Raw genomic sequence first — 26,576 nt, forward strand, 5'->3', positions numbered from 1 at the left:
CTTGTTGCAGAGCACGGTCTCTAGGAGCTTGGGCTTCAGTAGTTTTGGCACACGGGCTCAGTAGTTGTGGCTCGCAGGCTCTAGAGCAAAGGCTCAGTAGTTGTGGCACATGGGCTTAGTTGCTCCGCGGCATGTGGGATCTTCCCGGACCAGGGCTCGAACGGGTTCGCCTGGATTGGCAGGTGGATTCTCAACCACTGCGCCACTGGGGAAGCCCTATTTTGAAGTTTTAATGGCTAGCTGGAGGAACTGTAATTATCTGCCAAGAATTAGGAGTTTATAATCCAACATATTCTACGTAGACTGTCAGTCAATGACTTTGATTTAATACTGCTTTCTCTTGGTACCTTGTTGAAAATTTCAGTCAAAGAAATCTTCCAAATTAGTATAAAATACTTACTAACCCAGGAGAAAATTTCAGAAGTGGGATTTAAAAAAAAAACCAATATGCTTATATGTGTACATGAAAATGGCTCTTAAGTACTAATTATAACTAGACTGTTCAAGGTGGCAGAGATCTTCAAATGAAATTCAAAATGTTCCTATTTGTAATTATAAAAGAACTAGAAGAAACTGATCATTAATATTTGGCTTTAGCTAAGTGGCAGACTAAGAAAACTTGAAAAATCTTTTGTTACACATATCTAGACATGCTAGGTAAAATATGAACTATAACACAGAAATTTAAATACGTAGTTGAATTCACAGGAAACAAAAGGCAAACCCAATGCAAGAAATGTAAAGAGAATTGAGAACCAGAGGGTTAGGTAGATAAGCCTTTAGGGGTGATTGTCAGAACTGATAAAGAACATAAGTTGTAATGCCTTTATAGGGTTAGGAGCCCAAGCCTTAAGCCAAAATAAAGTGAGGCTTTAGGAAAGAGACTTTTGCACCTTCAGTAAAAAAGAAAAAAGTCCATCCATAGGCACAGAGATAAGGAAACAGGACTTGAAACTGCTTGGGCTTTGGGTTTTTAATTTTAAAACGTTAAAACCTCAGGCTGTATTGTGCAATGAACTTGGAGTACAAAATTCAAATCACTCGCATGGTTTGAGAACTCCCAAACTAAGAAATTAACATAAATATCACTCCTGGACTGGTTTTACCCTGAGGCACCTGAAAGATGCATATACAAAGTACTCTGGAAAGAATTCCACAACCCAGGTCAGACAGTGGGCAAGAGGAGTAGAACTGTATGCATTTGAAATAACAGAAGTCTAAAAGATAATGTAATGGAACACTTTTAATTGATTAAACTCTTGAAAAAGAATTGAAACTTGTAGAACAAGTTACTAGGAAAAAAGAAGCAAACAAAAGTTCTACAAATGGAAAACATTATTAAAATTAAAAACGCATTTACCTATGTAAATAAGGCATAGTTGAAGAAGATAGTTATTTGAATGAGATAAAATTACCCAAAATGCGGCATAGAGAATTAATGAATTGCAATTACGGAATTAAGAGACATATTGGATAAAATGAGAATGTTTAACATGTAGAATAGAAGCTCTAGGAGGGAAGAATAGAGAAAATGAGGAGGGAGAGGCATATTTAAAGAGAAAGTAGTTGGGAATATTCAAGAATGAATAAAAAAACACAAATTCATGTTCAATAAACACGAGTGTCCCAATAGAAAACATATCATAGTATAACTGTAGAACACCAGCGACAAAAGGAGTTCTTAAAAACAACCAGAGAGCAAAGGCAAATTTTGTGGAAAGAAACAGCAGTAAAACTGTCAGCAGGGGCTTCCCTGGTGGCGCAGTGGTTGAGAGTCCGCCTGCCGATGCAGGGGACACGGGTTCGTGCCCCGATCCCGGAAGATCCCACATGCCGCGGAGCAGCTGGGCCCGCGAGCCATGGCCGCGGAGCCTGTGTGTCCGGAGCCTGTGCTCCGCAACGGGAGAGGCCACAGCAATGAGAGGCCCGCGTACAGCAAAACAACAACAACAACAACAACAACAACAACAACAACAAAAAACTGTCAGCAGGTTTCTCAACAGGGATATTGTTTCATCTAGTCCTACCTCTGCTGGGAAGGGCCTGGGTCCTGGAGGGTGGAGATGGATATAGAACAGTGCAAATGCCTGTATTGTTTCTCATCTGTATGGGACACTTATCAATCTGGACCTAGACTAATTTCAGATTATAACTTGAGGAATTCTCTAACAGTTGTCCAAATTCCAAGGTGATCACGAATGATTTCATGTTATTTCATAATTCAGGCAAATTTTCCATGTGTTATTTAAATGTGTTCGTTAACACAGGGGAAGTGTTAGGTATTTTGACATATTTCTTGCTTTTGCTCATAAATTATAACATGTATTATAATTTTATATTATATGCTGAGTTGGGATTTGAGAATTTATACTAGTTCTTACCATGACTTTTAAATTATGTGTTCATAGAAACAAAAGCAAAAGTAGACTTAGCAATTCAGTATTCTTTCTCTGTAAATTGCTTTCCTTGATCAGTGACTTGCTGTTACCTCTCTGAGGTCCTGCTTTCCTTTAGCAATTAAGAAACTGTTATTTTTGGAAACCAGAGAATCAGGCTTTTTTTCTCCATTGCAGATGCAAGTGTTTGGATCATCTGTGTTCTTGGTTAGTCAGTTAAGAGAATACTACAAACATTTTTATATTTGATATGACTGAAGATATTTTATCGTTTCTGTTAGGATACTCATATTTTCTGCTAGTATTGTTTCTACTAGTATTTTCAATGTAGTAAGAAGCCTTGATTTAAGGATTTCTTTCTTTTTCCTTTTTTGATGTAACCTGGAATTTTTGAACCATAATTTATATAGGGATTTGTAAGCATTCAAGTGTTGTTAATACTCTAAATATCTTAACACATTTTTGCTTTTTAAATCTACTTCCTCCAGAATATAAATGGAATTTAGATATTCATACACAGTGTTTTTTGCAGTATTTCAGCTGAGCTCCTAAAAATGTTGTTGACCTTCACGTTCAGTCTTAATTATGATGGCTCTGCACTTTCCTCTCCTTTCAGAGACTACTTGGCCATCTGATTAATCATCTTAATAAGAAAAAGCCTTGCACAGTAATCTCATGTAGCACATATGTTCTCACATCTACCTTCTGAAACTAGTCAAGGTTTTTAACTAATGTTAAATGTTAAACCAATCGCCACTTAAAAAATAATGTTATGGGATGGTAGAATGCAAATGTGTATTAAAATGTATACCTATTTTAAAGTAGCAAATGAGGATTAACCAAGGGTTGAAATCAATATTTGTAGGAATATAGAAGCATTAAAAAATTTAGATAATGAAGACCTGTGTTTTGGAAGTGTTTGTTTATTCAAATTCCTTTGTCATTTCTCTCCTCCCATCTCCCTTGTATATATATATATATATATTTTTTTTTAATTTAATTTATTTGATTTGATTTATTTTATTTTTGGCTGCGTTGGGACTTCGTTGCTGGGCCCGGGCTTTTCTCTGGTTGTGGTGAGCTGGGGTTACTCTTTGTTGCGGTGTGCAGGCTTCTCATTGCAGTGGCTTCTCTTCTTGTGGAGCACAGGCTCTAGGTGTGTGGGCTTCAGCAGTTGTGGCACAGGGGCTCAGTAGTTGTGGCTTGTGGGCTCTAGAGCACAGGCTCAGTAGCTCAGTAGTTGTGGCACACGGACTTAGTTGCTTCGCAGCATGTGGGATCTTCCCGGACCAGAGCTCGAACCCGAGTCCCCTGCATTGGCAGGCGGATTCTAAACCACTGTGCCCCCAGGGAAGCCCTCCCTTGTATATTTTAGATACATTTAAATTAAAAAAAAAGATAGTTCAGTTTTATCATGATAAGAATTACTGGTTAATTGAAAGCTAAAATATTAACTATTTTTTAAAATTTATTTTTGGCTGCTTTGGGTCTTCGTTGCGGGCTTTCTCTTGTTGTTTCAGGTGGGGGCTACTCTTCGTTGCGGTGCACGGGCTTCTCACTGCGGTGGATTCTCTTGTTGCGGAGCACGGGCTCTAGGCGCGTGGGCTTCAGTAGTTGTGGCTCACGGGCTCTAGAGCACAGGCTCAGTAGTTGTGGCGCACGGGCTTAGTTGCTCCGCGGCATGTGGGATCTTCCCGGACCAGGGCTCGGACCCGTGTCCCCTGCCTTGGCAGGTGGATTCTTAACCGCTCTGCCACCAGGGAAGTCCCCACTTTGTACTTTTATGTTTTTTTAATTCCTCAAAATTAAAAGTTAAGGTAATATATATTTAATGTGATAAACATAATGTTAGAAATACTACAGAAAAGCAGCAGAAGAAATGAACAGTCAGTGCTGGGAAAGAATCATTGTTAACATTCCAATAATTAACATTGTATTATGTTTTCTCATGTATGTTTAAAATATGAGCTTGTCCTGTGTAGTTTTGTGACCTTTTATATTATTTAAAAGTATACTGTATTGTGAACGTTTTTCTCGCTTGTGAAAAATTATTTTACCACACAACTTTTTATTCCTCATAACACTGTCTGGATTTTTGACACACTTTTTCATCTTTTCATTTAGAATTTAGAAAGGAGTTGAGGAAAAATGTTTTAAGGATAAAATGAATTTTTATAATAGAATTCATAAATGAATTAGTGTTTTTTACTAATTAAAATATTTAGGTTGTTAAACCAGAAAAAAAAGGTGAGGGACTCTTTTACACTAAAGAAGAACAGGACTTCCCTGGTGGCACAGTGGTTAAGAATCCGCCTGCCAATGCAGGGGACAGGGGTTCGAGCCCTGGTCCAGGAAGATCCCAAATGCTGCGGAGCAACTGAGCCCATGCGCTACAACTACTGAGCCTGCACTCTAGAGCCCACGAGCCACAACTACTGAGCCCGTGTGCCACAACTACTGAAGCTTGTGTGCCTAGAGCCTATGCTCTGCAACAAGAGAAGCCACCGCAATGAGAAGCCCGCGCACCGCAACAAAGAGTAGTAGCCCCCACTCGCCGCAACTAGAGAAAAGCCCACACACCGCAACGAACACCCAATGCAATCAAAAATGAATAAATAAATAAATAAATAAATTGTAAAAAAAAATTGAAAGAAAATAAAGAAGAAGATATTATGTAGAACTATTAAAGGAGATGATCCAGGACATATGTATTTCTCTGGATCCATTTGGTATTTGTGGTTTCTCTGAAATCTGAGAGCAATAACAGCTCTAGAACCTCCACCTCTGAGAGGACCAGTTCCACACGTGGTTTAGTGCCCTCCCACCAATGACTTCATTTCTCACCTTTCAGAGCCTTAGTTTCCTTGTGGGATGAATGTGGATAATAATAATAGCACTTTCTCATAGGATTATTGCAAGGATGAAATGAGATAGCAGATGTACATGCTTCACTTGGTGCCTGTTCACTAATACGGGGAAAGCCTACTGCCTTTTAACAAAGCTCCCTCCCTGTGTGCATCTTTCTTTGTCATTCAAATTATATCCATTGGTGCCCAACAGTTAGTGGCAATAAAAGTTCTTATTTTCTGAGGATCTTAGCCAACCACCTTATTTGTGTTGTTATTGTTTGTAGTATAAATCATAAATGATTGCAGAGAATTCCAACCTAATCAAACATTCAGGGAAATTTAAAAGCTTTTCAAATTCAATTCTACTTGTAAATTGCTTAAGACCTCTTTAAAACTTTTTTGTTTTGCTTATGTATTTTTTTCATCAAAATGTCTCTTGACCACCTGTTTTGCTTCTTGAATTGTTGTTATTCCCCAGGATTCTATCTGAATGAGCTGACTGATCACTTCTGTCTCCATCCTTGACCTTAGCTCTTATACCAGTAGGACGATTACTTCCAGATAATTATTTTCACCTCCACCCTTGAGTTTCCTTGTTCCAGTTGCTTACTAGACATTCTCTGTGGTTTTCCCAGGATTTCTCCAACACTACCCACCCAAACGTAGTTAGCTCCCATGTTTTCCTCACCCACATCACCTGCTCTTCCTTCTTAGTGAATGGTATTTGCATCACTGTCCAGCGAGTCATCAAGCAGCCACCCCAGTCGTCTGGCCTCTTTCTCCCTCATCCTGCGCTTTCAATCAGGCACCAAGTAGCCCTGACTTTGTCTCCTAAATATCTTTGTATAGAGCTTCTCCTCTGCCTTAGCATTAGTTGGCCCATCATCTCTCCCTGGGGCTGTTGCAATGAGCCTTCCAACTGGGCTCTCAGCCTCCCAACCTGCCACCAATTCCCCCAGGCTCTTCAGCACTGTTGCCACCCATGATATTTCTAAAGCCTAAGTGCAATGATCTCCCTCACATGTTTAGAAACGTTTTTAGTTCCCCATTGTCTGTATAATAAATCACAACCTCTCTGCGTAGGCAAACAAGACCCCTCATGATCTGAATAGTCCTTCTTGTCCGAAATTTCTCTCCAACCACATGTTTTGGCAGTTCTTCCCTCCACACCCATCAGTACTGACCTCCAGTAGTCCTGTGCGTAGTTCTCACTTCTCTCCCTTTGCCTCAACCGCAGACCCTTCTCTTCATGTCAAATGAAGCCTTCTTGACTATCAGCTCCCCTCCCCACAAACATGAAGAGCTAATCAGTGTTTCCTTTGTGCCATCACAGTATTTTTATTTTCAGTGTTTCGAAATTCTTTGGGTACTTGTGAGGCTTTCCTCACCAGACTAAAGGACAAGGGACTCTTAGTCATTTTGGCGTTCCAGTGCCTCTCCAGCCCTTGGCATAGGTGGGTGTTTAATAAAGGGTGTGAAAAATTGTCCATGAAACTGAGGATTTTTAGAGGAGGAAGCAATATATTTAATGGAGGAATGAATAATTCTTCTGTCAGCTATTTTTAAATGGGATGTGGGAGAAGGATTAGATGAACTTTTTGTGGCTTTAGGTGGCAGAGTTAATGTCAGCAGAGAACTAGACTCCTGGCTCAGCCAGGAAGAGCACAGTGAGAATTACAAGACAACAGTGCTATCTCACCCTAACTTGGAATCTAGAGTGGGTTTGCGTTATACTCCTGACTTGGTCACTGAATGTGCTCTTTCCTTAGTTTTAGCCCTTCTTTTTTAACGGAAAGATGGAGATTATAGTAGCTCATATGGTTGTTTTGAGGACAAATGAAATAACAAATAACATTTCAGGGTGCCTAGGCTAACGCCTGACACTGAACGGTGCTTAATAAATGTTCATTGAATTTGAATTAGTCGCCTGTTTCTGGATGCTTTTAGGAAAACCTTATTCCCACTTTAAATGTAAGTAAATATAAGTAATGTGTATGCATAAACTGACAACCATAAAATAAAGATTCAATTGCCTTTCTTTCCCTCAAAGATTTATTCATTGTACTGATGATTCCCCAGATCCGTGTATGGAATATGAGGTAAGAATCTTTTTTTTTTTTTAATCTTGAATAAAATTGATAGTTCTAGATGAAGATGTATTGAGAATTTCTATTTATTCTTAAGTGAAATGAATCAAATTTTTGGACTAATTTCTCTGGGAACCTAGAGCCATTGAATTTTTAAATTTATGAAATATACACATAAAATGCATGTATTATGTCCATATACATACACATGCAGTATATACACAGTATGTACATACTATGGAATATTATACATATTTTGAAATGAAGCAAACACCTTCATACTCACCATCCAGCTTAAACTGTTCAAGCTTTTTAACCTGATTTACAAGGAAAAGTAGTCACCACCATTTTACCGTTTTTATTTATTTTTTCTATGGTTCTCTCATTTTACAGATTACATATAGAAGTAAGAACAAAAGGACAGTGGAAAACTTTATTAGAAATAGTAATAAGAGTTGAAACATAGCAATTCCCTCCCCCGTCCCCCAATAGCAAACCCATATTTTCCTGGTTTGAAGGTATACACAACACACACACACACACACACACACACACACACACACACACACACACACACACACACACACACACACCCTCTGAAGTGGGCAGTGTTCTTGGATGTTGTTGTTGGTTTAATTTCTTTGTCATCTATTTGTTTCCAGTCACTTGTATATACACATGCTTTCAAAAGTTGTCCACTGACGCACTGTACCAAGTAATTCTTAGTGTGTTGAGTGTATATATTGGCATATCTTCTGTGAACAGGTAATTGACTCTTCACCAAGCCACCAAACAATTCCTACATCTTTTAGCACTTGTAATTGAGATCTTTATATACCATTTGTGAGGGGTATGTAATATATTAGCATTTTCCCAGGTCATTAAACATTTTTTATAACAGTCATGTGTATGTAATACATTCATATGTATTGTTTCACTGAACAAACATCTATCAAGCACCTGCTATATCTTATTACTTTGTGCTAGAAACACAAAAATGAAAAAGATTGTTTTCCTAGTCTTGCCTTGCAGCGTAATCTTTGTTGTAATGTCATCGTCTATCCCCGAGATTGATTTCACTGGCAGTTTGCTCTTTTATTGCTTTTTGGGGAATATGCCATCATCATGTTAGTGCATAGGGTTTAAAACCCAGTTTTAAAAGCCCAGGAAAGTGAGAGTAATTAAAATGAAAAAAGTGGCAAGCAAAATCCTATGTATCATGTGCTTGTGTCTGTGTGTATTTAAAAAGATACCTACTATATGCTCATGTATTCATAGAATACTTCTGGAAAGATGTATGAGAAATTGTCAGCACTGGTTGCCTGTGAGGAGGAGGACAGAGACACTGTTTGGGGGGAAGACTCACCTTTTACCTTTTTTAAAAAATCAAGTACAGTGTTTGTATTACCTGTCTAAAACGTTATCTCAATAGATAGTGCAAATTTTCCGAAAACTTAATGTCAATTTGCAATAATTGCGTATTTATTTGTTGCTTACATAAAACTTACTGTAGCTGTCAGAAAATATATTTGCCAGTATCAACTTTTAGTAGGTAAGAACAGTGTAATTTTTCAGTGTGGGATTCTTCATTTAATAATTAGATTCTTTTTAAAAAGATGGCACATACAGAGCTTGACCAAGAGCTCACAATAATGAAAATTGGAATTAGCGCACTTCAAATTTCTAAGACATATTTTAACACTACAGTTTTGTTTTTTTTTAAGGAAAGCAACCTACTATCAAAAATTTTTAAATACAAGAAAATATGAGGAGCCTACCACCCAGATATCCTCAGTATTATTAGCATTTTGACCTTTAACTTCCCTTTCTTGAGATATTTTTGTGTGTGTGTGTGTGTGTGCATGTGCACATATACACACTCTCCATAAGATGCTTTATGTGCCACTTATTTTTCACTTATGACATAATATGAGCATTTTCACAGTTCATTAATTTTTTTTTATATCATGATTATTAGTGGCTGCTTATCTTAAATATTTGCCGTTCCATGTTTCACTTGACAAACATTTCCTAGGCACCTGCTAGGCATTACATACCTGTGCTGGGAGCGCAAAGATGAATAAGACCCAGCTCCTCACCCTTAGAAGAGAGACTTGTGTCAGGTTATCCTAGTACAACATGGGGTATGGGCTTACTCTCGAATGTTATGTACAAGAAACTGGGTGGCCTGGGAGGGTACAGAACCCACTGCGGGGATTCCTGGAATGGGGCCTAGAGTAATTCAAGTCCTATCTCCTAGGTCTTGAGGGGCAAAGAGGTGTATGCCAGGATTCGGGAGGTTGGGGGCTCTTGCCATTGATGACAATTAATACTTCAAAAGGACAGGACTAGTTTTTTCCAAAGAACATTTTAGAACCAGACTCAGAAGCATACATTTGTCAACTGTACTATTTATAAATTACAACAATATGAGAATTTGCACATATTAAATAATAAGTTATAGTAATAAGACCCATTTAGGAATTGGGCCATTGGTAGAATTGTATTACTTTAAAATAATGGGAAAATCATGAAAGGGTTTTAGTGAGTCTTTGTGATAAGCTATAATAATTTTATCAGAGTATTACAGAATGATGCTTAAGGTAGATAACTTGGAAATTATTTTACTTTTTGATGTTCTTAAAGGAGTGAGGAACCTATGAATTATAGGGAAACATATGGCCCAACGATGATAAGACGTGACTATATCATCCTTTGAGTTGTATGTTATGTCAGAACTCCCAAAATGGTAAATAAATGACAAAGGTGCATTTTGTCATAAAGAGTTTTAATACAATTTCTCCTATTCTGTTAGACTAATAGATCATAGCTCTTTTCCCTTCATATTATGTCAGGAATGTTTTATGATGCCTTTTTAAAAACAAAACACTTCATAATGGCAATTGTTAAGACATAGTCTCAACATAAAATTGTTTATTAGACTAGTAAATATTCTCTTGTTACATAGTTGTTTTCCTTTTTTCCTTTGTCTACAGCTTGTTCTTCGAAAATGGTGTGAATTAATTCCCGGTGCTGAGTTCCGTTGTTTTGTCAAGGAAAATAAGCTTATTGGTGAGGTTTTTTTGTTTGTTTGTTTGTTTTAAACCTTTGAAAGTAATTGTTAAAAGAAGACAAGCTTTTGATGGAAATAAATTACTTAGTAATTAAGACAAGGGTAACAATCAGTTTTTATCTCAGATGCTACCTCTAACCAACTGGCACTGACTCTCTGGAATGCTATATTGACAAGGGTCCTGAGGCCAGATTCTGTTTCCACAGAAAATAGTCTTCTTGATGAATCATGTCAATCTGGATTCCAGAGATGAAAGTGGTGGCCTTTACTATTCTCAGGATATGTGTAATACTACCTGCTTTCTCTCTGGGGCTTTCCTAGGTATTACTAGCAATACACTGTTTATTTTAAGCAGTGTAAAAAGCCCAGTTTTTTTAACATTTATTTCTATTATTGAAGCACTGTTTATTATTCTAGCAAGAGAAAATATGCAAACAAAGAAGTACTTTGCTTTAAAAGCCACCCATTTTCTTTCCTCTGAGGTTATTATTTTGTCTGCTATGATTTATTCAAGCTAAATATTGTAGATAATTTGCTCTTATTTTGTCTAAGCACATTTTCCATGAGGTAGAATTGATCTTCAACCAAGAAAAGTGTGATTTGAACAGAATCAGATGAACACTATTTATTTATTGAATGGGATGTTGACATTTAACTTACCTGAAATACACTGGGGTTGTTTGAATTTATTGTATAATATTGTTATATATCTCTGAAAGAAACACTGCAGTATTAAGTACAGTTAAAGAAGGGAGTCATATTGGCATGTGATTAAGAAATTGGTTGGAAGCCCTTCTTTGAGAGCAGAGAACTTCTTCTTAGGTCTAGAGCAGATTAAAGGAGTTCTTACAATACTCCCTTTAGTGTTTTTGGAATAATGTCAGCAAGTCTCTCTGAAGAAAGGAATGTTTACTTTTCCATGGCTTGAAACATCAGGCTTGTGAAAGCAGGATAGCACACATGAACAAGGAAAATAGACCATGAAGTGCAGTATGATTATGGAAAACGTATGGTGAGGGGTATTTTACATTTTCCCAAAGAAAGTGGAAAAGAATGCCAATTTTTAGACAGTTCATTGGAAAAATCAAAGAAGAAGCAGTTGACTGTGGGTAGGTTTAAAATTGCTTCTTTCATTTTTTACATAAGAAACATTTTTATGACTTTGAATTCTTCCCATTGTACTAAATAAAAATAACTACTGTTTCTAAAGTAAGAATGAATGGCAATATGGAATTTTAGGGTTCACCTAGCCATTTGAACCTTTACAACTGATAAGCTTTATATCTATATAAAATGCTGACTAATGTATGATGCCATATTCATTCAATCTACTTTAATGGTTTCCTCAAAAAGAGGTTTAAATCACATTTTGGTGTTTTTGAAAAGAATATTGTGTAATAATGAAATATAAAATATTTTCTTGTCAGGTATTTCTCAGAGGGACTACACACAATATTATGATCATATTTCTAAACAAAAGGAAGAGATTTGCAGATGCATACAAGACTTTTTCAAGAAACACATACAGTATAAATTCTTAGATGAAGACTGTGAGTATTTTTTATTGACCCAGTGACATGAAATGCATAATGTTACCGAACCTTATTTTACGGTGGTACATATTTTAAAACTGGGTTCAAAATACTGTGTTTTAAGCATTTTATTATATGATGGTGTTGCTGATGGGTTTGCATGTTAATTTTACGTTATTTAACCAGAGTATCTTTTTAATACTGAGATGGTTCTCTCTCTCATATTTTATTGTACATTTCAAAGGGTCTATCTACAGAGAACCACATGCTTCTGTTATTAGGACTAAATTAGCTAGTTGACTGATCTACCTTTCTAGATTTTTATTTGAATTATCAGATAGCACCAGTTACAAAGTAAATATTTGTGAGTTATTTTTAAGAGTTGAAAGTAAATATTGAAAGTATTGTGTATGAGACAGTTTTCATGCATTGTCAAATTATATCTCCTGAGGTTTCTGTTTTTCTACTTGCCAAGCCTGGGGTCTGTGGCAGGTTTGACTTTTAAAAAAGATGAATCATGCCCTAAGCATGGCTAGGTAGTGTGCTTTCCTATTGCAGAGTTTACCCATCTTATTCCCCATCAAGCAGTAGTGATTGCTGCTCCTTTCTCTGATATAGATAACCTGTCTCTAATTGTGAACTGGTTGAGACGATGTTGGTGTTTGGTTTGAATTTTTAAACATAAGGGATTACGGCTGAGGATAGAGAAAAGGAAAACCAAATTATATAAGTAAAACATTGCAGGATGCCTTTTTATGTTTGTAGTTTTGAGATGTAGAAGCAGGAAGTCCTTTGAGTAACTAATAATAAAGCGCATTTTAATTTTGAAAAGGAGGCGTAGATCATGAAAATAGAAGTTCGTTACTAACTTTAAGTTTTTTCTCCTTTGCAGTTGTATTCGATATATATAGAAACAGTAGGGTAAGTAAAAATGACATTTGCTATGCTTTAAATACATAGGCATTCCCTATGGAAGGGCTCACCGCTCAACAAATATTTTCTCAAATCAGCTAAGGTGCTTGAAATTCACCGTGGCGAAGAATCTCCCCTTAAAATATCCTTAACACTAGGAGACATGATATCTTCCATTGTTATGTGTCACAAATTCAAGGATTATTACTTTAACAGCTGGCTAAGGCCGCCCTGTGCCCTCCTTTCCCCGTTTGTCGGGGGCCTGGGCCTACTTAAAATAGTTGAGTCTGTACTCTTTGGTGTGGCCAGGAATTTGTCACTGGATATTTAGAAGTTATTATTTTCAGTTACCTGAAAGGCCCTTAGCATGATTTGAGTCACTTGCATCTTTAGACTGAAGATGAGGATTCAAGTAGTTTTTATTTATTCTGTAATCTTGAAGTGATGGAAACTTCTGTAATGAAAAAGAAAACAAAAACCTGACCTAGTACATCCTGCAGCAGAGATTTCACTATCAAGACATGCAATCTTTTCAGAGAAATTTGGGTCACTAGGTGTCCTGTGACAGTGTTCACTGACTTAGCTGTTCAGAGGACAGCAGGTGTGTTTTCTAAACATTAGACCCCTGTGTTTCTTAAATGTCTCTCACATTTTTCTTCTTCCCTCTCCACGCTCCTATCATCTCATTGTAGTGATGACTGTGATACCTTTGAATCATTTTTTGGACAAAAGGAGAGGCCCATATGGTCATATCCCAAAAGAACTGTTAACTATTTACTCATCTCTATCAAGCCAAAGGCATCACTTACTCTGTTTTCATGTCTGTCTTTTTTTTTTTTTTTACATCTTTATAGAAATATAATTGCTTTACAATAGTGTGTTAGTTTCTGCTTTATAACAAAGTGAATCAGTTATACATATACATATGTCCCCATATCTCTTCCCTCTTGCATCTCCCTCCCTCCCACCCTATCCCACCCCTCTAGGTGGTCACAAAGCACCGAGCTGATCTCCCTGTGCTATGCGGTGGCTTCCCACTAGCTATCTGTTTTACGTTTGGTAGTGTATATATGTCCATGCCACTCTGTCACTTTGTCCCAGCTTACCCTTCCCCCTCCCCGTATCCTCAAGTCCATTCTCTAGTAGGTCTGCATCTTTATTCCCATCTTGCACCTAGGTTCTTCATGACATTTTTTTTTTTTAAGATTGCATATATATGTGTTAGTATACGGTATTTGTTTTTCTCTTTCTCTTTCTGACTTACTTCACTCTGTATGACAGTCTCTGGGTCCATCCACCTCACTACAAATAACTCAGTTTCGTTCCTTTTTATGGCTGAGTAATATTCCATTGTATATATGTGCCACATCTTTTTTATCCATTCATCTGTTGTTGGATACTTCGGTTGCTTCCATGTCCTGGCTCTTGTAAATGGAGCTACAATGAACATTTTGGTACATGACTCTTTTTTTTTTCCTATAAAATATGTATTATATATTTATATCATATTTGTACTTACTAATGTATATTAAATATATATTATATTTAATATATAAAACATGTATTTATATAGTATAGTAGTAGTGCTATTAGGTTTTTTTTTTTTTTTTTTTTTTTTTTGCGGTACGTGGGCCTCTCACTGTTGTGGCCTCTGCTGTTGCGGAGCAAGGCTCCGGACGCGCAGGCTCAGCGGCCATGGCTCACGGGCCCAGCTGCTCCGTGGCACGTGGGATCTTCCCTGAGCAGGGCACGAACCCGTGTTTTCTGCATCGGCAGGCGGACTCTCAACCACTGCGCCACCAGGGAAGCCCACTATTAGGTTTTTGTTTTTTCTTTTTTAAATTTGACACAAATACTTTAATACACACAAAGAGTAACAAAATAATGCACAATTGGCCAATACCTTAAACAAACCATTTGGTCATCATTTAAACTTCATTTTCATGTGGATCTGCTTTCTTTTTTTTTTTGCTCACAACTCACACACACACACTGTATTTTATTTTTACAAGAGATAAATAAATTGACACCAAGCATTGTAAATGGATGACCACAACAAAAGCAACAAAGATTGCAATTACCAAACATGAAACACACTCATTCTGTGTCATAATACTGACATTCAGTCCAGTAATCCTCCACTGTAACAGCTCCTTTACTTTGCAGTGAAAATTGATTTGTATATTTTTTGCCTCTGAGTCCTTGTGGGATTTTTTTTTGTTGTTATTCAAAGAGAAAGTCACAAAAATTATAATCCTCATCTACATGACTCTTTTTGAATATGGTTTTCTCAGCCTATATGCCCAGTAGTGGGATTGCTGGGTCGTATGGTAGTTCTATTTTTAGTTTTTCAAGGACTGTCCATACTGTTCTCCATAGTGACTGTATCAATTTACATTCCCACCAGCAGTTCAAGAGGGTTCCCTTTTCTCCACACCCTCTCCAGCATTTATTGTTTGCAGATTTTTTTGATGATGGCCATTCTGACCGGTGCCTTTGCTGTGCAAAAGCTTTTAAGTTTGATTAGGTCCCATTTGTTTATTTTTGTTTTTATTTCCATTTCTCTAGGAGGTGGGTCAAAAAGGATGTTACTGTGATTTATGTCATAGAGTGTTCTGCCTATGTTTTCCTCTAAGAGTTTGATGGTATCTGGCCTTACATTTAAGTCTTTAATCCATTTTGAGTTTATTTTTGTGTATGGTGTTAGGGAGTGTTCTAATTTCATTCTTCTACATGTAGCTGTCCAGTTTTCCCAGCACCACTTATTGAAGAGGCTCTTTCCTCCACTGTATATTCTTGCCTCCTTTATCAAAGATAAGGTGACCATATGTGCGTGGGTTTATCTCTGGGCTTTCTATCCTGTTCCATTGATCTATCTTTCTGTTTTTGTGCCAGTACCATACTGTCTTGATTACTGTAGCTTTGTAGTATAGTCTGAAGCCAGGGAGCCTGATTCCTCCAGCTCCGTTTTTCATTCTCAAGATTGCTTTGTCTATTCGGGGTCTTTTGTGTTTCCATACAAATTGTGAAATTTTTTGTGTAGTTCTGTGAAAAATGCCAGTAGTAGTTTGATAGGGATCTCATTGAATCTGTAGATTGCTTTGGGTAGTAGAGTCATTTTCACAATGTTGATTCTTCCAATCCAAGAACATGGTATGTCTCTCCATCTATTTGTATCATCTTTAATTTCTTTCATCAGTGTCTTATAATTTTCTGCATACAGGTATTTTGTCTCCTTAGATAGGTTTATTCCTAGATATTTTATTCTTTTTGTTGCTATGGTAAATGGGAGTGTTTTCTTAATTTCACTTTCAGATTTTTCATCATTAGTGTAGAGGAATGCCAGAGATTTCTGTGCATTAATTTTGTATCCTGCTACTTTACCAAATTCATTAATTAGCTCTAGTAGTTTTCTGGTAGCATCTTTAGGATTCTCTATGTATAGTATCATGTCATCTGCAAACAGTGACAGCTTTACTTCTTCTTTTCTGATTTGGATTTCTTTTATTTCTTTTTCTTCTCTGATTGCTGTGGCTAAAACTTCCAAAACTATGTTGAATAATAGTGGTGAGAGCACTATTGGGTAACGTTGTGTTGTTCCTGATCTTAGTGGAAATGGTTTCAGTTTTTCACCATTGAGGACGATGTTGGCTGTGGGTTTGTCATATATGGCCTTTATCATGTTGAGGAAAGTTCCCTCTGCGCCTGCTTTCTGCAGGGTTTTTATCATAAATGGGTGTTGAATTTTGTCAAAAGCTTTCTCTGCATCTATTGAGATGATCATATGGTTTTTCTCCTTTAATTTGTTAATATGGTGTATCACGTTGAATGATTTGCATATATTGAAGAATCCTTGCATTTCTGGAATAAACTCCACTTGATCATGGTGTATGATCCTTTTAATGTGCTGTTGGATTCTGTTTGCTAGTATTTTGTTGAGGACTTTTGCATCTATGTTCATCAGTGATATTGGCCTGTAGTTTTCTTTCTTTGTGACATCCTTGTCTGGTTTTGGTATCAAGGTGATGGTGGCCTCATAGAATGAGTTTGGGAGTTTTCTTCCCTCTGCTGTATTTTGGAAGAGTTTGAGAAGGACAGGTGTTAGCTCTTCTCTAAATGTTTGATAGAATTCGCCTGTGAAGCCATCTGGTCCTGGGCTTTTGTTTGTTGGAAGATTTTTAATCACTGTTTCAATTTCAGTGCTTGTGATTGGTCTGTTCATATTTTTTATTTCTTCCTGGTTCAATCTTGGAAGGTTGTGCTTTTCTAAGAATTTGTCCATTTCTTCCAGGTTGTCCATTTTATTGGCCTAGAGTTGCTTGTAGTAATCTCTCATTATCCTTTGTATTTCTTCAGTGTCAGTTGTTACTTCTCCTTTTTCATTTCTAATTCTATTGATTTGAGTCTGCTCCCTTCTTTTTTTTTCTTTTTCGGTACGCGGGCCTCTCACTGTTGTGGCCTCTCCCGTTGCAGAGCACAGGCTCTGGACGCGCACGCTCAGCGGCCATGGCTCACGGGCCCAGCTGCTCCGCGGCACGTGGGATCTTCCTGGACCTGGCCACGAACCCGTGTCCCCCGCATTGGCAGGCAGATTCTCAACCACTGAGCCGACAGGGAAGCCCTCCCTTTTTTTCTTGATAAGTCTAGCTAATGGTTTATCAATTTTGTTTATCTTCTCAAAGAACCGGCTTTTAGTTCTATTGATCTTTGCTATCGTTTCCTTAATTTCTTTTTCATTTATTTCTGATCTCATCTTTATGATTTCTTTCCTTCTGCTAACTTTGGGGACTCCTGGCTCACTCAGGACAGGGGGAGGGAGGGGTACGGATGCGGGGCGAGCCTGCGGTGGCAGAGGCCGGCATGCATTCTCCTGGGGAAGTTGTCCCTGGATCACAGGACCCTGGCCGTGGCAGGCTGCACAGGCTCCCGGGAGGGGAGGTGTGGATAGTGACTTGTCCTCGCACACAGGCTTCTTGGTGGCGGCAGCAGCAGCCTTAGCGTCTCATGACCGTCTCTGGGGTCCGCGCTGTTAACCGCAGCTCGCGCCCATCTCTGGAGCTCCTTTAAGCGGCGCTCTTAATCCCCTCTCCTCGTGCACCCCGAAACAATGGTCTCTTGCCTCTTTGGCAGGTCCAGACTTTTCCCCAGACTCTCTCCCGGTTAGCCGTGGTGCACTAGCCCCTTCAGGCTGTGTTCACGCCGCCAACCCTAGTCCTCTCCCTGCGATCCGACCGAAGCCCGAGCCTCAGCTCCCAGCCCCGCCCGCCCCAGCAGGCGAGCAGACAAGCCTCAGGCTGGTGAGTGCCGGTCGGCACCGATCTTCAGTGCGGGAATCTCCCCACTTTGCCCTCTGCCACCCCTGTTGCTGTGCTCTCCGCGGCTCTGAAGCTTTCCCCCTCCGCCACCCGCAGTCTCCGCCCGCGAAAGGGCTCCTAGTGTGTGGAAACCTTTCCTCCTTCACAGCTCCCTCCCCCTGGTGCAGGTCCCGTCCCTATTCTTTTGTCTCTGTTTATTCTTTTCTCTTTTGCCGTACCCAGGTACATGGGGAGTTTCTTGCCTTTTGGGGGGTCTGAGGTCTTGTGCCAGCGTTCAGTAGGTGTTCTGTAGGAGCTGTTCCACATGTAGATGTATTTCTGATGTATCTGTGGGGAGGAAGGTGATCTCTGCGTCTTACTCTTGAAGCTCCTCCCACGTGTCTGTCTTCACGGGTGATGGCATCTGTTATGAGAAAGAGGAGGCATGAACTGAGATGTGGTACAAAGGAGGGATGTCACCTGGCAGAGTTTCAGCTTAGTGGAAACAAATCTTAGAGAAAGGACCGGGAGCTGGCGCAGTAGAATGGGTAGGAACCTGAGCTGGTGGGCGCCCATGGCTCTGTTCTAAAGCCGGACCCCGGCCACATCCAGTCAGTCACGCACCATTGTTTATCGAGAGCCTGTCCTGTGTTAGATGCTGGGCTTCTAACAAGCAGCTTCCAACCAGATGATCCCTCGACCGTCAAGGAGCTTATCTTCGAGACTTAAGCGTTCCAGGATTGGCCTGGTAGCGAGCAGGATGGAATCAGGGAGGGAGGGAGGGAACCTAGCCCATTGCCCTGAATGTGCGGCTCAGAAGAGCTTTATTCTCATTTAATTCAGCATCTCCCTTAGTCCATACCACCCTGTGAGTTGTGTGTTATTTGTTCCCATTGTTCAGATATTCAGTCTGAAGCAATTCTGTTCTAATGCAGTCATATTTAATGGCATTTGAAAATTTGGGGTTTGCCAGGGTGTCTCAGTATTTCCCTGGCACATGTCCAGGTCTGCTGTGGTTCAGTAGGGCTGGCACGTCTGTGCACATTTGTGACTTGGTGAAACAGCTATATAAATGTCTTAAGTGAAGTTGGACATGGACGTCAGTAATTAAGACTGTGATCTGACAGAACTGAAAGCAGTTAGCGTGCTTTTAAAGTGGGAAACACGCCAGTGTAAACATCCTGACGGTTTCTGAGAAGAGATGTCAGCCATGATGTAAAACTCATTTGCATTCATTCAGTGGCACTTGTATCACTGTTTCTTAGACATTGTCTTGAATACATAATTTTATGGCTACTCTTGTGAGAAAGCTAACTCTTCTTTGATGTTGGTCTCTGATCTGAAGTATAACCAAAGTGTGTCTAGGCTTGGTGACACTCTGATGTGTCCACGTTCTGACAGCGACTGGGCAGGTGGACGCAGTGTTGAGAGCTTCTACCTGCCCGGTATGTCAGAGCTACAGTGCCCCCATCCTGTAGGTCTTGGACGAGGTCTTGGAATATGTATTTTAAGAAGCTTCTTGGAAGCAACCTAAGTGTCCATCATCAGATGAATGGATAAAGAAGATGTGGCACATATATACAATGGAATATTACTCAGCCATAAAAAGAAATGAAATGAGTTATTTGTAGCGAGGTGGATGGACCTAGAGTCTGTCATACAGAGTGAAGTAAATCAGAAAGAGAAAAACAAATACCGTATGCTAGCACATACATATGGAATCTAAGAAAAAAAAAACGGTCATGAAGAACCTAGGGGTAAGACGGGAATAAAGACACAGACCTACTAGAGAATGGACTTGAGGATATGGGGAGGGGGAAGGGTAAGCTGTGACAAAGTGAGAGAGTGGCATGGACATATATACACTACCAAACAAAAAATAGGTAGCTAGTGGGAAGCCACCGCATAGCACAGGGAGATCAGCTCAGCTCAGTGCTTTGTGACCACCTAGAGGGGTGGGATAGGGAGGGTAGGAGGGAGGGAGATGCAAGAGGGAAGAGATATGGGAACATATGTATATGTATAACTGATTCACTTTGTTATAAAGCAGAAACTAACACACCATTGTAAAGCAATTATACTCCAATAAAGATGTTAAAAATAATAATAAATCTTAATGTATACCAAGTTTTAAAAATCATTTAGGTGTTTGGGGGAATCCCAGAATGGAATGCAGAAACTGAGAAAAGAATTTAAATGTAATACAAATCCCAGTTGTGGTGCATTCTGCAGAATGTCTGACCAATAATCTGCAAAACTGTCAAGGTCATCGAAAACAAGAGTCTGAGAGACTGTGAAAACCAAGAGAAGCCTAAGGAGACATGACCATTACATGTGATGTGGTATCACTGATGAGATCCTAGAACAGGAAAAGGAAATTAGAATACAGTTAAGGAAAATAAAAGACAAACCAAGAACTGGGAGAAAATATGTGCAATACACATTTCTGATAAAGAACTATCTAAAATTACACAAATAACTCTTAAAACTCAACAACAACAAACAAGAACTAAATTTAAAAACTGGGCAGGGGTACATTAAAACTGTCTGTACTATATTTGCAATAACTCTATAAATCTAAAACTGTTCTAAAATAAAAGTTTATTTTTAAAGAAAAAAAAACTTCTTAAGTGATGATAATGCACAACTAGAATTTAGAATAACTACTTTAGGTACTTGAAAAATGATTCGGGTCCCCCTATGTATTTTTTTTTGGTATGGTTATTGTCCTGTTATTAACTTCATTGCTTTTGGGGATGAATATCATCTTGTATCTTTGATATTGTTGAGAATGGATCTGCAGCCTCATCACTTTTTAATTTCTGTCTTACGAGTGATTGAGAAAGAAAGTACAATTTCTAATGTGCTGAGTATTCTTTAGATATTTGTTAGATTAAGCTTGTTAATGTCATTAGTGTGAAAATATACATAGAAGGTCTGATTCTTAACCTTGCTCCACTGCACTCCTATGGTGGTAGTTTCTTATGTATCCTTCCAGTATTTCTTGATGCAAAAACAAGCAAGATACTTATTTTTTTTCCATCTTTCTTACACAAGAGTTAGCATATGATATACACTTGCACCTTGCTTTTTATACTTTTTAAAAACAGTGTATCTTGGAGAGCTTTCCATTTTCTTACAAGGCATAGTATTTCATTATGTGGATGTACTATCTAGTTTGATGAGTCACTTCCCTATGGATGAATGCTTAGCTTGTTTCTTGTCTTTTACACACTGTGCTATGGTGAACAATCCGTATACTGGTGTGTGCACATGTGTGCATGTCCTGGTCTGGACTGAACTCTTTCAAGGAGTAGACTCTGTGTTACTGATCTTTACGCCCTCATGCCTGGCACGGTGTTTGGTGCATAGAGATTTAGTTGGGTGGATGGGGGGGTGGTCAGTTGGTTGATATTAGGAAGGTCGGTGTGACCACTCTTGTCTGAGGGGTTGCCTAAAAGCAGAATTTCTCAGGATGTCTTGTTCCTGAGGTGTGACATGAAAAACATGTTACAGGTTTGAAATCCTTATCTTGATAGTTTTATGCCTGATTACAGCTGGCGTATTTTTCTTTAAACTAGAGGATGGCTTCTGAACTACAGAACAAATTCTGCTAGCTATCTGTCCTAACAGTGGTGATTTTATTTGTTTTTTACGATGTGGCATATTTTTAGTTTATAGAGCTATATATTCTGATGCTAACAGGTGTGAAAGGTTTTTTTTCTTTCTTTTAATAAGGAGATAGTTTTACTGGTTATAAAACCTCAAGTCGAAAGGGTTTGAATTTTAGAAAGTACTCATTTTGTTAAAATAACATACAGTATATCAGAGACATCTGAGTAATCGCTGAAAAAGCAAAGCTGAAATCATACCAAGGAGTTGACTGATAGCTGACATTATTTCATGTAGTCAGAGAAGGTACGAGTGGGCACCAAATTGAAGTGAGGATACAAGTCAAGTGGCAAGAAGGAATTGCAGGGTTTCTCCTGGGGATTGTAGAAACCAGGAAACTTAGCCAATGGTATATGGTAGAAACTTCCTATAGTAGTTCTTTGCCTCTTATTAGAGGTTTCTATTTTGCAGCCAGGCCTAGGAAGATGTTTCATCTTTCTTAAACTTTTCCTTTAACACGGATGAGAAACAGTGCTAGATATTAGTAATGCTGGCTTAGCAGTCCAGTTCCTTTTTAATTTTACACATGCATGGCTGATCAAGACACGATTGCTACATATTTACAGAAAAAAACTACCAACAACAAAACAGTACGATTAAATAAATGTCTCAGTGAGAAAAATCAAAAGGAGCAAAGATAAAAGTTTCAACGAAACATTTATCTAGTAAAATGTCACATGACATCTCCGTGATCAAATGTGTTGACTTTAATCTCCCGGCAGGATTTCACAGAGTCTCCAGCTCCTTTACATCGGCGCTCTGCCACTTTATACCAAGGTGCAGACTCTGTCTGACTGGGTCAGAGGTGTCCTTTCCCTGAGGCTGGAACCTATCACTTTGGCCATTGCTACTCTCAGAGTAGGAGAAGATGGCTGTTTCTTTTAAAGGTTGATTTCTTCATCTCCCTTTTATGTGCCATCAAGCTCTATCATGCAGAGAAAACAGTTATTACATTGAAATGAAAGACAGCTGAGCATTTTCTTATGCCTTTCGTGTGTTTAAAAAAAACAAGCCTTTGCAGAAACCTCTCAGGGCTCAGGGATAGTGCTGAGAACTGCTGGCCACTTCATGAAAGATCGTTGAAGTCACCCTTGAGAGCATTACAGTCGTGCTACTTCGGTGGAACCATTTTGTGAGATTTTCCTTTCCCTGCTTGGGTGTTTGACATAAAATCCTCGTGTGATTGGAGGCAGAAGTCTACATATATGTCTTCGCTGGGCTTTCTTTTCAGGGTCTCTCCTCCGCCTTTATGGGCGGCCTCCCCTTTGGCACTGTGCCTGCACCACTTAGACAGGCGTCCCCTTCTCAGATGGGGCCTGGAGGAAACTGTCTTTTGAAAGAAGTGATATGATTTGTAAGATGACCTTTTGGGTAGAATAAGATGATCTTTCTGATAAGCCAGATTACAGACTTTGTTTTATTTTATACTTATTGATCTTTCTTTCTGTACTGCAGGGGAAGGTGTGGCTGATTGATTTTAATCCATTTGGTGAAGTCACAGATGCCCTGCTGTTTACTTGGGACGAACTGTTATCTGGAAGAAACTTAAAGGGTGATTTTAGTGAAGAAGCCCTGGAGCAGGTAAGATGATCAGAAACATCCCCAGGAAACCTGTCCACTGAGGAATTGCTTGCTTGCTGGTTCTCCAGGCACTGACACAGATTTACTCATAGCTACTTTGCTGAGTTCTTCGTTTCGTACTCTCTCGTGAACGTTTTCTGTCTTTCACAAAATAGTTGTATTAGAGAAAGGGTGTGCACTTTGATTTCTTCACTTCACTTTGTCTAAAGTGAAGATGATCATCTGATAGTTTCTTTTCTGGTTATTTTTCTTTTTCTTGGCTCTTCTGTCCTGCCCACCTGAGAATCCGGACCATGGGTCAGGTCACGCATCTGTTTATTCTGGTCCCAGCCCCGGGCTGCCACGCACGGTTAGAGGGATGTCGCCCAGATGCGCAGACGGGGTGGGGAGGGGGCTTGTCCCAGTCACCACCCCTGGCTTCCCGTGGGCTCTGACCGCAGGCTCTGTTGCCCTCGCCAACGTCCCCTCCTGCTGTCCACGGTGGCCGTTCCACCCACTCCACGCTCCTCTGAGCTTCCGTCCATCACTCCTGTCCTCCTCAGCAGCTGCTTTCATGTCTCCCCTCTTAGGAAAAGAGAATCCATTGGTGAGAACTCACTCCGTTTAACTGTCGTCAAACCTACCGACTTACCTGCATCCTTCCTCCCGACTCTCGTCTCTGCCCCTGCGTCTCTCCAGGGTCCTGGGGCTACCATCTGTCTTCTTTCCTTTTTCCGGTCTCTTCCTTTCTCTGTAAGCAGGTAACCGTGTTCCGACGCCTCCTGTCCTAGAAAGCAAGACCCCCCTCAGCCCTGTAAGGCCTGCTCATTTTTAAAGGAAATTCTAAAGTCACCCATAATGCCACCTCCTCAAGAACCACTGTTAATATTCTGGTGTGTAGCCTGCCTGCACACATACACACGAGGCTTTCTAAAGTAAATGAGAGCGCTCTGCATCTACAGTTCTGTCCCCGGAGCTCTTCATTTCGTACTCTCATGAGTGTTTTTTGTCTTTTACAAAATAGTCTTATTTTCACACGGTTGTTTAAAAACACACAGAGAGAGAATTAGAAAGAGGCGAGACTTGAAATCCTACTACCTAGAAATGGCCATTCTTACCACCTCTGTTAAGGTTTTCTGGGCATTTTGTGTGTATATACACATGCGCGTGCACACATTATTTTGGCAGTGGGGTCCTGCGAGTTCCTCTCCTGCTGTTGGGCCACTCGTTAGTCCTCTGGCCACCGCTCCCCACCCCCCTTGCCGCCGGGCCTCCCCCGACTCCCCCACCTTCCCTCCCCCCCACCCCCCGCCCCTGGTTCCAAAGAAACTGCTTGTGGTGAGGGCTCCACCAACATGTCAGGAATTCCAGTGAGCAGTGCACGGCCCTGCTCTTAACGCTGGGCCGCGTCTGAGCTGTTACCTCTTGTTCCTGTCACACCCTTTCCCCTGGTTTCCGTGGCGCCTGTTCGCCTCCCGGCTTTCTTCCTGCTTCTCCGGCTGCTGCCTTGCCCTCCGTGTGAACATCTTTCCTTCTGTCGGTCTCTGAAATAGTCCTTTTCATCCTTACTCTGTCCCGGGCCATCCTGGGCCTTTTTTTTCTAGATCTGAATGTGGTCCCTGTTTTCCACATCAAGGCGCTTGCCCTGCTGTATGGGCCTTGCCTGCCTCCTGCCTCGGGCTGTAGGTTTCCGAGCCCATTGATGGGATCTCTGTTCTCCATGTGTCTGTGGGAATGAAGGGATCTTATTCCTGCTGGCATCTTAAGAGTTGTGGGCCATTAAATCTGAGTGTCAAGGAAGAAGATTTGGCACAGGTTATTTTTAAATATGAGGGACAGGGCTTCCCTGGTGGCGCAGTGGTTGAGAGTCCGCCTGCCAATGCAGGGGACACGGGTTCGTGCCCCGGTCCGGGAAGAGCCCACATGCCAGGGAGCGGCTGGGCCCGTGAGCCATGGCTGCTGAGCCTGTGCATCCAGAGCCTGTGCTCTGCAATGGGAGAGGCCACAACAGTGAGAGGCCCGCATACCGGGAAAAAAAAAAAAAAAAATGAGGGACAGAGTTATTGGATAGAAACAGTTTGCACAAGGTTCACTGTATGATCCAAGCTCATTCATTCTTCCCTCCCTCCCTCCCTCCCTCCCTCCCTCCCTTTCTTCTTCTTCTTTTTTTTTTTTTTTTTTTGCGGTACGTGGGCCTCTCACTGTTGTGGCCTCTCCCGTTGCGGAGCACAGCCTCCAGGCACGAAGGCTCAGCGGCCATGGCTCACGGGCCCAGCCGCTCCGCGGCATGTGGGATATCCCCAGACCGGGGCTCGAACCCATGTCCCCTGCATCGACAGGCGGACTCTCAACCACTGCGCCACCAGGGAAGCCCCACTTTCTTTCTTCTTAATGTAAACAACCTCATATTGGAGGTTGGGGATGACAGAAGGGCAACAGGAACTGGCCCCTGCCTTTCCCCAGCCTCACCTCCCGTCTGCCCTCCACCGCAAAGAGATCTGCCTTCCTTTTGTTCCTCGAAGCCACAAAGCCTGCCCGGCCTTCAGGTCTTTGCACTGGTCGTTTCCACTGCCTCCAAAGCCATGTTCACTCCCAGACCTCACGAGGCTGCTTTCATCCTACTTCTCAGTTCTCAGTCCAGACGTCGCCTCCTGAGCAAGGTCCCACCTGGCCCCCCTCTAAAGAGGAGTCTTCATGGTTCTCCTCTTACCATAGTGCCCTGATCTTTTGTTTTTATAACACTTTTTACTCTCTGGAACAAGCTTATTAATTTATTATTTGCTTGTTTGGTGGCTGTCTACCATCTTGTTTTCCAGTTTTTCTCCCATCCCTAGAACAAGGTCCAGCAGACAGTTGGTGTTTCATGAGTACTTGTCAGATGGCTGGTCTGTCTGTCATAAGGTATGGCCTGCTTTCTAGGGCTCCGTGGTCCTGTTGCATCCAAGTTCCCGGCCTGTCTCCACGTGCCGGGGACCATCCATCCCTCACCTAGGTCTCTGCCACCCGTGAAGCCCCAACACAAGGCCTCTGACTCTGAAATCCTTTTCAGCACCAGGCAACATGTGAATATTCTATGCAAGACTCAAAGCATGTACAATAAAGAATGTGAAGACTTGTTAAATATGATCCTTGAATTTGAAGTTTTACATAGGTGCTGAGAGAAATCTACAAATAAGTCTGTAAAATGCCGTGAGAAAAGCA

The 26,576-nt window shown here is 40.4% G+C and overlaps 1 protein-coding gene across 1 annotated transcript in view; it reads left to right on the forward strand.

Annotated features, from left to right (window-relative positions):
• CDC123 (cell division cycle 123) overlaps window positions 1–26,576 on the forward strand; it is a 57,035-nt gene that overhangs the window by 28,818 nt on the left and 1,641 nt on the right. The window contains exons 7-11 of the mRNA XM_060097615.1: window positions 7,296–7,344; window positions 10,329–10,404; window positions 11,833–11,955; window positions 12,830–12,858; window positions 23,271–23,396. Of these exons, the coding sequence (XP_059953598.1) occupies window positions 7,296–7,344; window positions 10,329–10,404; window positions 11,833–11,955; window positions 12,830–12,858; window positions 23,271–23,396 (403 nt within the window). The remainder of the gene's footprint in view (window positions 1–7,295; window positions 7,345–10,328; window positions 10,405–11,832; window positions 11,956–12,829; window positions 12,859–23,270; window positions 23,397–26,576) is intronic.

The sequence above is a fragment of the Mesoplodon densirostris genome, chromosome 4, assembly GCF_025265405.1.
Source record: "Mesoplodon densirostris isolate mMesDen1 chromosome 4, mMesDen1 primary haplotype, whole genome shotgun sequence".
NCBI lineage: Eukaryota > Metazoa > Chordata > Mammalia > Artiodactyla > Ziphiidae > Mesoplodon > Mesoplodon densirostris.